Here is a 12,205-nt window from a genome sequence, read left to right as displayed (position 1 = left end):
TTTTTTTTTATTGTTTTTATTATCTAAGTTTTATTCGATCCAGTTTATACGCACTACGACTATATTCTCTTAATAATTTTCATATAAAAATTCAATATATTATTAAGAAGAATTGAAACTTGAGTCACTAACTTCTTCATGAGTTCACCGGAAAAAACACTATAGAAATGGATGAGTCAACACTATATTTTTCGGAGTAAATAAGAAGTCCTCAATTGAGATAATTATCAGGAACATGAAGTAAATTGATAGAGTACATATATTTCCAAAGGTTATATTTGATATTAGAATCAAGGGTAAATATCACTTATTTCCCTCTTAACTGGACAAATAGCACTTACACCCCCTCTTAGTTAGATAATATCACTATATTTTGATATATTTGTTAGATAAGAGGAGAGGTACGTGATATTATCTAACTAAGAGGGGGTGTAAGTGCTATTTGTTCAGGTAAGAAGGGAAGTAAATGATATTTACCCTAAAATCAATGACTATCGATGTTGACAGGTAAATTGAATATGTGTTTGGTAAGATTTTTCTTCATTTCTTCATTTTATTTAAAATTAAGATGACCTAGGATTCAAGATCTCAGGATATATGTCTTTAACATTTTTGTTTTTTTACAAGATAGGACAGTACTTTTGCTTATTTTTATATGAAGACACAAGAATCACATGATCGATGTGGGCCAGTGACATGATATCAAATCCGTACCAGATACATTGAATAATATATACCAATATTTAGAAAAAGAACAATTTTTTTTTTCTCTAAAAAAAATAGCAAACTCTTATCTTATTGGGCCAGAGTGATAAGCAATTTAATGTATAAAATAAGGGACAAAAACCGGATGTTCCATTGTAGATTCCAGAAAACATCAAAACAATGCATTAACTGAGAAGAGTCCACGTGATATGATCACGGCAAAATCCACTTTTTCTCTGCTTTGCCAGTCGTTCCATAAAAAGGGACGAGAAAGCAGACCGGATTCAAACGTAATCAGAAAACTTCCTGGACATTTACAGAGAAATCGTAGTTATAAACCCTAATTATTTATTTCTTTCCTTTTTTTTTTTTTGTTATTGCTTTCTTTTCTTCCTTCTTTTCGCTTATTTAAAGGTCATCGAGAAAGCGAGAAGCAAGAGACTCACAGGAAGAGGAAGAGGAAGACAAGTGTGTTGAGGGTTTGTGAGAGAGCGTTGGTGGTGGTCAGTTAAGGTTTTCTGAGATTTGCTGTATGTCAGTGGATTGCATTGGGAGTTACTACGGCGGATTCGGTGAGCTTGCTAATCCTCTACAATGGCCACAACTTCGGAAAAAGCGACGTCTTGCTGTGTTAACGCCAAGACTACTCCCCTGCGACGAGAAGCAACAGCTGCTGTTCCTGCATCTGAGACGGAGGTTGTTCAGAAATGGGGGAATGTTGCAGATGGTGATCGGCTTGATGGCCAGCCAGGAAAAAGAGCTGCCATTGCTTCCTTGATCCACCCTGTTGATCCTCTCCCCGAAACTAATGCAACAGCTTCCACCAAAGGTAAGATCATGCGTTTAGGTTTAGGTTTCGATGGTGTTTGCGTAGATCATGCTGGATATCTCGATTTCTTTCATTTTTTTGCATGTTATTCTTTCCGTGCCTTTTTGTTTATCCTACTTCTCTTTTAATGCTATAAGTTTGGATAAATCGCTGTTTATGCATCTTATGGCACTTAAATTGTGAAATTTCTGAGAGTATAAAATCTACATGCTGGAGATTAGGATTTCGATGGTGTTTGCGTAGATCATGCTGGAGATCAGGATTTCCTTCGTTTTTCCTTTGCATGTTATTCTTTCCATGCTTTTTCGTTTCTCGTATATTTTTCAATGTTAAGTTTCGATTTACCCCACGGTCTTCATTTCAATTTCTAAAAGTCTCTGACCGTGATTAACATTGTTTGTAATTATTAATTTTATTCTTGGTTCTTCCAAAGGATCAGGTAAAAGTAAAGCATCCAAGGCCACCTATGGTTGTGGTACAAATTTATACGGGATCGATCTCATGCATTCGATTCTATTTTTTTTCCTGAACGTACTTCTTTCTCCCCCTCTTTTTTAGATTTGGCGATATGTTTTTTGAGAAGGAATTTCTCATCTTCATTTCAGATTATTTGCTTGATTTCAGGTAGTTTAGGTTTTAAGATTCGTCTTTTGTTTGTACTTGAAAGAAACCAATTGTTCTGTAACAAGTTAGAAATTGAGATCTGCAAGTTCAACTTTTTCCTGAATTGGAAACACCAAAATGGGTGGAATGTCTTAGTAAGTACTTTTGATTAAAAAGCATTTACTTTTTGATGTTGGCCTTAAATCTTGTTCTCTAATCAAAATCAAGAACTTTAGGTGGTTAAGTAGCATTTTCACTATCTAATATAGTTGTCAAGGGGTTGCCTGGACCATCCAGGCTCCTTCACACCTAGGGTCACCTCGTTCAGCGAGGTGTCCGTGGGTGACCTTGTTGATGTCGCCTTACGTCTAGGTTGGCTCAATGCTCAGGGTCGCTTGGATGTCATAATTACTGTCATGAAAGGCAACTAGATTTCTTACTACTGAGGCCACCACAATTCAGTTGGGATGCTTCGAGTGGTTCATGCTCTTTTACCACCTTTACTTGGCTGGTGTTAAGGAACATACTTCTTACATTCCCGTGTGGTAATATATCAATGTTTCTAACTTTCATGGTTGTGCCAGTTTAAGGCTGCAACATTTGGATTGATCAATTTTTTCTGTCTTCCTCCCTTCCCTTTGGTATTTCTCAGAAGTTCTGCACATATAAATTCGCATGTTTCTGGCTTATAGTACTTGTCTATCTTACAGTATTCATTTCTATCTGAACTTGTGCTTGTGTGCTGAAAATACCCTCATAAACTCAGTTTACATGTTAAAGCTTGCTGCTCAATTTGCATATACTAGCATGTACAATGATGTTGATGTGTACCATGTGCCATTTCACCATTATAGGAATGGACCAAAGCTTTGTGGTTTCCTGTTATAACAGAAAATATGTTGAAGCTGTCACCCTTTCTCAATGTTTGCTTGTGTATGTCCATGTGTGTGGGTTTGTGGTGGCTATGACATGGTTTTCAATATTGGGATCATAGTTGCCATGACGTTTAGCTGTCCAAAAGGCGTTGGAGGAGGCTTGGACACGAGGCAACACCAACAATGTGCCTACTTGACCAAGGCTTGGTTTGATGCCTAGTCGCTCCTGGGTTACACCTTGCTAACCATGATTGGGATTAGGTTGATACTAAGGCTGGGACAGATCGATCAATACACCAGTTGGACTATGTAAAATCAGCCTATGCTGACTCTATCCCTAGGGAATTTGGTACCTAGTAAAATCAAAAGCAATCTTTTTTTTACGGCATGAAGGTTAAACTCTAAATTTTACATTTAAAGGGGAAGTAGAGTCTCAATATTACAAATTTCCTTTTCATTGATTTACTTACAATGAGAACATTTGTGCTGAAGTTGAAATATTACCAAGTGATCCTTATGGGACACAATTTTGTTTCTTTGGATGCCTTCCTATTGCAACTGCCTAGTGAAGCTTTATTCTTTTTTCCCTTTGCATTTATCAGATTGCCCATTTTGGTAGGTGAATTAATTTAAGTTTCTTATTCATGCTGGGACAGGAATCCAAGTAATGACAAGGGCTCAGACCAGCCACCCGCTAGACCCTTTGTCTGCTGCTGAAATTTCAGTGGCTGTGGCCACTGTCAGGGCTGCAGGAGCTACTCCGGAGGTTGATTTTCATTTGATTATAGTTGGGAATTTGCATAATAAAATATTGTGCAATTGAATTGTTACTGGAAGATGATATGACTATTATTTATTTTTTTATGCTGATCTTGTTTTGTTTTTTCCCTTTTGCAGCTTAGGGATAGCATGCGTTTTATTGAAGTGGTTTTATTGGAACCAGAAAAAAATGTTATTGCATTAGCAGATGCATATTTCTTCCCTCCTTTCCAGCCGTCGTTACTTCCAAAAACAAAGGGTGGACCTGTAATTCCTAGTAAGCTTCCTTCGAGGCGTGCAAGACTTGTTGTATACAATAAGAGATCGAATAAGACAAGTGTTTGGGTTGTTCAGCTGACAGAAGTACATGCAGCAACTAGAGGTGGTCATCATAGGGGAAAAGTTGTTTCGTCAAAAGTTATTCCGGATGTGCAACCTCCCATGGTACGTGAGATTTTACTTCTACATTTTGAACAATATTGTAAGGGACCATCTGAATTCAATCTTGGCTGTTTTTGCTGCTACTTTTCTACGTAAATGCATTAAGGGAAGAAGTTGAATGGTACATGGATGCAAATATTAGGAATCTGACACTTTTAAGGCTTGGTCCTGTACCAAGTATGACCTCTGTTAGGGCCTATTGGAGGGCTAGGATCTATGTAGCAGATCTCATTTTGCTGAGATTCTCCTGACTTGCTGGGTTGTACCTCTTTCCTTTTTCATCTTTTTCCCCCTTATTTCATTCCCCGTTTCTTCATTCCCTTTTTTTTTTTTTGGGGGGGGGGGTGTGGTTTGGATCTGGGTTTTCCTCTCTTTGGATCCATGTAGCTGACCCCATTAGGTCATTGAACTGGGTTTGTTGTTGTATTCTTTAAAGCTTGGATTGCAATCATTTTGAGTTTTGAATTCTCGATCTCTAAGTTGAAGTTAAGTCTGTAGTAGCAGCCTGAAAGGAAACTCAAGCCCCATTGATCATATGGTCTGTTTTTTTTTTTCATGAATCACCTTTGTTGATTAGCATCCGAAATCATTCAAGAGGGTCCTTGTCAATTAATTTTTTATCAGGATGGTGCCATCAACAAATGTCGATTGTTGTCCACTTGCTACTTTATGTGACTGAGTCTTTTTTTCGTCCCTAGTTTGATAATGTCTTGCACACCTGTGAACTTTCTGATCACTTTGAGCAGGCTTTTGCAACAATTTGAACTGCTAACGCTTGTTGAAGATAACACCAAAGGGTGAAGCCAATGACAATGGACCTTCATTTTTGGTGAATGTGTTAAGCTTTTGATATGCCTGGTCAAGTTCACAGGTTGAAAATGAAGAATTCTAAGTGTATGTTTCTGGAAATCTGACTGAAAGAGTGACAATTTCAGTCCCTTTCATTTCAATCTATTATCCATCCTTACTTTTGGTGGGACTTCATAATTTTTCTTTCCATTTTATTTCCGAAGATGGATGATGACTTGATTTTCAACACTGGAAACATTTATTTGTCATCGAGAGTGCTGTTCCGAATATCTTATATTTCTTTTTCCTCAAAGAGAAAATATCTCGATCTTTTTTTTTTCTTTCTATTTTATAGGATGCTGTGGAATATGCTGAATGTGAAGCTGTTGTTAAAGACTATCCCCCATTTCGGGAGGCAATGAAGAAGAGGGGCATTGAGGACATGGATCTTGTGATGGTTGATGCATGGTTAGTTGATTTTGTGGCTTTGTACCTTATTCAAAGTATCTTGGGAATATATTGCTAATTTTGGTTGTAGGCCCTTATTAATGCTATGGCTTTTGACTCTCTTACAGGTGTGCTGGTTATCATAGTGAGGCTGATGCTCCTAGCCGCAGACTTGCTAAACCTCTTATTTTCTGTAGAACTGAGAGTGATTGTCCAATGGAAAATGGTTATGCTCGTCCAGTTGAAGGCATTAAAATTCTCGTTGACATGCAAAATATGGTTGTTATCGAGTTTGAAGACCGTAAACTTGTGCCTTTGCCTCCAGCTGACCCACTAAGGAATTACACAGCTGGTGAAACACGAGGAGGTGTGGACCGTAGTGATGTAAAACCTCTGCAAATTGTTCAGCCTGAAGGTCCAAGCTTTCGTGTTAACGGTTACTTTGTAGAATGGCAGAAAGTATGGCCTACCTGGTTCTACTAGCTTATTAATTTCTCTACATGTCAAACTTCAAACCATTCAAATTAAAATCTATATCTACATCTTGTCTTGTTGACAGTGGAACTTTCGTATTGGCTTCACTCCTAGGGAGGGTCTGGTTATATATTCTGTTGCATACATTGATGGTAGCCGGGGTCGGAGGTCTGTAGCTCACAGGTTGAGTTTTGTTGAGATGGTGGTGCCATATGGAGATCCAAATGATCCCCATTACAGGAAGAATGCATTTGATGCAGGCGAAGATGGTCTTGGGAAAAATGCTCATTCTCTTAAGAGGGTCAGATACTTTACAAATACTTTATGCTATTGATTTTGTAGCACTGACTATCTTCTTACATTAACTCATTTGTGATCTCAGGGATGTGATTGCTTAGGCTATATCAAATATTTTGATGCTCACTTCACAAACTTCACTGGTGGAGTTGAGACAATTGAAAATTGTGTTTGTTTACATGAAGAGGACCATGGCATCCTATGGAAGCATCAAGATTGGAGAACAGGGTTGGCTGAAGTTCGAAGGTCTCGACGGTTGACTGTATCATTCATCTGTACTGTTGCTAATTATGAGTATGGATTCTTCTGGCACTTCTATCAGGTAGGCTAAGAATGTCACCATATTGGGGTTAAGATGTGGCTTTCTATGTCTCCTCGTATTCTTGGTATTGCCTGTGGACTCACTGCTTCACTGTAAGATATAGGTTCAAAACTTCCTGAACTATACTAGAGTTTTGGGCTCGTGGAAGAGTAGCTTCTTTTAACTCTGTCCGACAGTAATTCCTTTTGAAATTACTAATGTATAACTTGAAAAATATTCTATACCCAAACAGATAGATAAAAGAGCTCTGCTTTGATTGCAAAACTAAAATGGTCTTGCTTTGAAGACATTCTTAAACAATGAATTAATAGATGTAGTATCATGCGTATAATGTTGCCATTTTCAAGTCCTTCCTGATCTTGGCTTGCCTGATTTGGAGGCCCTGTTTGTTGGGCCAGGACCCAGCATTTGGCTTTGTCTGTCCTAGAATTACTTCTATTTGTGATGAAGCGGGAGATGTAATCCTCTGTGCAGTTTATAGCTGTATCTGTTGTCACCTGGCTAAGAATAGAATGTAGGTGCACAATTCATATCACATCTTACATTAGTGCATATGAATACGTACTTCTGAAGTTAGGTTTAACTTCCTCTTGGATTCATTGTTCAGGCTTCTCTTTATGCAGGACTTATTCAGTTAGAGGATTAAAGTCATTATTCTTGTAATTTCATGTGATTTTGAGCTTTCAATCTGTATCTACGGCCTTGTTTGCATTTCTGGCCAGGGCCTATTTTTCCAGCTCAGGGTGCTGAGCTGACTTATTTGGGCTGCACAATGTCACTTATATGCTGTGATCGGCTGGCCCAGCTGGTATTATTTCCATCTCATACTTGAAGCTTTAGATGTTTCATTGGGTAAAAGGATTACATTATTTCATTGGTTCGTTTCTAATATTTTGTTTTTTTTCAGCTTAGCTGGAAATGGACAAAAGAATGGATTACATGGATTTATTTGTTTTTTCAATGAGTGTAGCTTTACTTAGCTTCTTTGATACATTTTTTTATTATGGTATTGATTATCTAATGAACTTCTTTACTCTGCTTGATTTATGTGGTTACTGGGCATTTCATGTTTCATAAGGCACAGATTGCCAATCCTAATTCCAATGGCACTTTGGCACATTGAGCCTTAAGTTGGTTCCAATTATTTGAACTGGTTACTGCCATCTTTTCTTTGTCTTCAATGACTGGTAGCCTATTATTCTCTTTGGTGGATCACGCAAGCTCCTTAAAATAAGACTAACACTTGGATTGATCTCTGTTATAGGATGGAAAAATAGAAGCTGAGGTTAAACTAACAGGTATTCTTAGCTTGGGAGCACTGCAACCCGGGGAATCCAGAAAATATGGTACAACTATTGCACCAGGACTATATGCACCTGTTCATCAGCACTTCTTTGTTGCTCGGATGGACATGGCGGTTGATTGCAAGCCTTTTGAACCATTCAATCAAGTAAGAACCCATGAACTTCATCTATGATGTGTTCGGATGGGTTTCTTGTGGTTCATATGCAACTCCAGTGGAAGTCTCTGTAGATAATTTCATTTTGATATTTTTGTATTTACTTGCTTTTAGGTTATGGTTTTCACTGTGAGATAATACCTGATATTTCTTCATGAAAATGGAGATTAATTTCCTAGTTGCTTTATGCAGTAATTTTAGAAATAGTCATAACAATAGCAACAATTCAATCTTACCTTAAGGTGGATTCTTACCCTCCAATCAGCTTAAAATCAAGTTCATACTAGATATGAGGCCTGAGCTACGCATGTCATTTCTCACTTCTCCTAGGGTAAATTTAGGACTGTCCTTGGCTCTTTTAGCTCATTCAATCTGATAAAATCTATTATCTGTTCTAGAGCATCAAAAAGCCTGTGGTCAACATGGCCATGCCACCTCTGTTGACTTTCTTATATCGTAGTTATTTTGATATCCGCTCCAATGTGACCAATCCTCACTTCATTCTTCCTAGTTTTGCTGCAAATCCATCTCAACAGCTGAACCTCTATGTGATGCTTCTGAACTGCCAATGTTGCACGCTACACATCATTCCTGAATGTATGACTGTCCTGAACAATTTTCCTCAAATTTTAAAGGGGGATGTTTTGATCACACAATACTTGGATACACCTGTCTGGTTCACGCTTCCTATTTTGATTTTCTGTGAAACATCACCCTCTGTATCTCCTCCTTGGTTTATGATTGGGACTGGATACCTTAAATAATCACCTTGCAGTGGTTGTGTTCATCATTGTGCAATATAAATGGAGATTCTATTGATTCTGATGGATCTATCTCCCGATTATTAATTTATTATAATTCCATGTCTCCAAACATACCATGCTGCTTCCTGTTGCTGTTGAGGACTTCACGTTGAAATAAAAGCTCAAGCTCGCATTATCCTAGTTCTCCTTATTTTGAAACAATTTTCATACTTATTATGTAATGCATTTGGATTATGTGATGCATTTTAGTCCAATAAATGTGGAGCTAGTCTTGATGATATATTCTGGTCAAAATCTCATAGCATGGACTGTTAAATACGTTAACAATTTTGGAACTATTTTGTATAGGTTTGTATCGTTTATAATTTTCATCACGGTTTACTTATCTCTTTTGGGAGTTAATAACATGCATGTTCTATTCCTGGGCGATGGATACCCTTTTTATTGTCTTTTATGAGATTAACAACTTTTGGTTAATTATCTTCTGAATGATGTGCCTTTTCTTTATCCAACTTGTGACATGATGGAGTTCCTGTTTTACGTGCTTTATTATCAATATGATGACTTGGTCATTTATTGCTTCTGATTTGGCATTATTTAAGCCATTAACTCGTTTATAACTAATGGATAACATTTCTTGTTGTCAGTTTGATAATATCAGTAGTTTAATATTTCATTTATAGGTGGTTGAGGTGAATGTTAAAGTTGAGGGACCAGGAAAAGATAATGTTCACAACAATGCATTCTATGCTGAGGAGGAACTGCTCAGAACTGAACTCCAAGCAATGCGTGACTGTGATCCTTTCTCAGCTCGCCATTGGATTGTAAGACATCCTGTTAGTCTACAATATTGTAGATTTCTTATTCTGTAGTCATGAATTCAGGGAGTTAATTTTCCGGTTGGTTGCATGTCTCTCTAATATTTCAGGTCAGGAACACAAGAACTGCCAATCGTACAGGCCATTTAACAGGCTATAAGTTAGTGCCTGGTTCAAATTGTCTGCCCTTAGCAGGTGCTGAGGCAAAATTTTTAAGAAGAGCTGCTTTCTTGAAGCATAATCTTTGGGTCACATCATATGCACGCGATGAGATGTATCCGGGTGGAGAGTTTCCTAATCAAAATCCACGTGTGGGTGAAGGATTGGCGACGTGGGTTAAGCAAAACCGGTCTCTTGAAGAAACGGATATAGTTCTGTGGTTAGTTCCAATTTGAGATGCATCATGGCTTCTTATATTTGCATATTGGTATCTGTGCCCCTAAATCTTTTTTGAATTTTCTTCATTTGAATTTTGAAAGTTGAAACGCTACATCTTTTTCCAGATGTGTGCTATTACTTGTAGGTTCCATTTTGCAAGTCTCCCAGTGATATTGCTAGTGATCTTATAGTTAAAACATGAATTTTAATGCTAGAATCTTGTTCAATGATCTAAATACTACTAGTGTTTGCAAAACGTGGATAATGCTAGAATCTCTTTCACAGAGAACTTGAGCCTCTGATTTCTGGGGTTCGAGAAAAAGCTTAAAAATGTTTGTCTGATACTCAACTGTGTTACTGAACCTAAACTGACCTGAATTCAGTTCGTCTTTATACGTTAAAACTATTATGACGTTGACATAATTTGTATGTTGAATTCCTAAAGTGGAGTAGTTTTATACTTGGATTAGAGTTTCTAGAAACTAAGGTTAACCGTTTCATGTTGCCAATGTATTACAGGTATGTATTTGGAATCACTCACATACCTAGATTGGAAGACTGGCCAGTGATGCCGGTGGAGCACATTGGTTTTATGCTGCAGCCACATGGATTCTTCAATTGCTCTCCTGCAGTGGATGTCCCACCCAACACAAACGAGTTAGATCTGAAGGAGAATGTGGTGGTTGCGAAGCCTGTTCAGAATGGAATATTAGCGAAGCTCTGAAATTGGCTGCTAAAGATGTTCTATTATAACTACTTGCTGCAATTGTGTGTTTCGTTTTGAATGTCTGAGTGGTTTACCACACTAGAGCACTCTTATATGCTAGAAAGGGCTCACATGAAACTGTTTGTTGACAATAAATAATGGTTTGCATCCAGGAAGTCATTTTTGACTGCTCAATTGAAGCATAATATTTGTCTAGATACAACTACAAGCAGGCTATTCTTGCGTAATAGAACAGGTAACTCCAGGTACAGCACAGTTAACACTGTCTGATCGTTTGTCTCAGTCGAAACCAATCTAAGACAATATTCTCCGTAAATTACTCCTCTGATCTGCCAAAATTCTCAGAAAGCCTTACCACTTGACAGTATTGAACCTGAAATTCCATACATAGGTTGACACAATGTTGGCAACTCAAATTGACCTTGGAATACGAAATTCTTTTCTGCCTGATAGAAAATCAAGACCCAATTGCATTGCATTGGCACCCCCAAATGGAGGTTTTATAACACTAATACATACTTTATGGTTGAAATACGCAGCCTCAAAATTGAATTTTTATTAGACACGTAATTTAATCAATGAGTAAAAGCGTTAAATCGTTGTTTATTTTGTTTTTTCTCTTTGGGTAGAGAGAAACGGGGTCAAACAAGACTCAAAAAGAATTTCAAAAAAAAAAAAAAGAAAGAAATTACAAAGGTCCAAAAAAGGGTCCTGAATAATCAACGAGTTACTATCCAAAGGAAGGACCATTCTTGAACGCCAATTAGTAGTTTTATTTCCTTCCCTACCCACATGGGTAAATCAAACATGTCCATGTGAGTGGTAGCTTATTTGGATAGCTAAAATTATGTCACTATATTTTTCTTGAAACTCCCATTAGGAACATTACCATTGTGATCAGTTCAACTGACTTAAGCTTTGGAGGTGGCCTCCGAGCCCAAGTGGTCGAGCCACATCTAACCCTGTTTTGGAGATCATCTTCATAGATCCGGAGGCTTAACAATTTCTGGATGCATCATATTGAGTCTCACTTGTAAGAAATGATGTTGGGGTAAAAATTACTACAAATTGTTTTTCCTTTTAGTTGATTGTTAATAAAAACTCTCTATTCTCCCCCTCTGCCTTTTTCTCCCAAAAAAAAAAAATCAAATTTACTAATACAAAGTTATTTAATATGATTAACATCCTACTAGGTTATTAGTTTGTCTTTCTTAATTTCATCATTTTTTTTATTATTTTAATTATAATTTTTTTTTTCAAAAAATGTTTTATATTAACTGAAGATAGAGGTAAGAACTATTACATATAACATCACGATGGATCGACATTAATCTCCCCCATGGAGACGCATTTGTTGGTGCCAACCGAATTGACCTTCATGGTAGTATTTTTATTGATATTAAATAAGGAAAATTATAATGATAGATATGATACACATTGGATAATATGTACTCCCATGTTTAAAACGAATACATGCTTTTCAAACAATAAATTATCGTTTTTGGACCAGAGTGATAA

General features: G+C 37.2%; 1 protein-coding gene across 1 annotated transcript; it reads left to right on the top strand.

Moving 5' to 3' along the window:
* Positions 1–949: 949 nt before the first annotated feature.
* LOC149020695 (spermidine copper dependent amine oxidase 1-like) lies at positions 950–11,130 on the top strand. Its single transcript, XM_089148909.1, has 11 exons — positions 950–1,534; positions 3,669–3,778; positions 3,910–4,215; positions 5,357–5,469; positions 5,577–5,907; positions 6,008–6,223; positions 6,305–6,541; positions 7,806–7,991; positions 9,448–9,588; positions 9,693–9,961; positions 10,480–11,130. Exons 1-11 carry the CDS (start codon positions 1,300–1,302, stop codon positions 10,682–10,684), a joined length of 2,349 nt encoding a protein of 782 aa, XP_089005035.1. The 5' UTR covers positions 950–1,299; the 3' UTR covers positions 10,685–11,130.
* The last annotated feature ends 1,075 nt before the right edge of the window (positions 11,131–12,205 follow it).

The sequence above is a fragment of the Hakea prostrata genome, chromosome 3 (assembly GCF_041222555.1).
Source record: "Hakea prostrata isolate BN-2017 chromosome 3, UWA_Hpros_2, whole genome shotgun sequence".
Classification (NCBI taxonomy): Eukaryota; Viridiplantae; Streptophyta; class Magnoliopsida; order Proteales; family Proteaceae; genus Hakea; species Hakea prostrata.
Note: the sequence above shows the minus strand (reverse complement) of the source record. Positions and strands in the feature narration are given on the sequence as shown.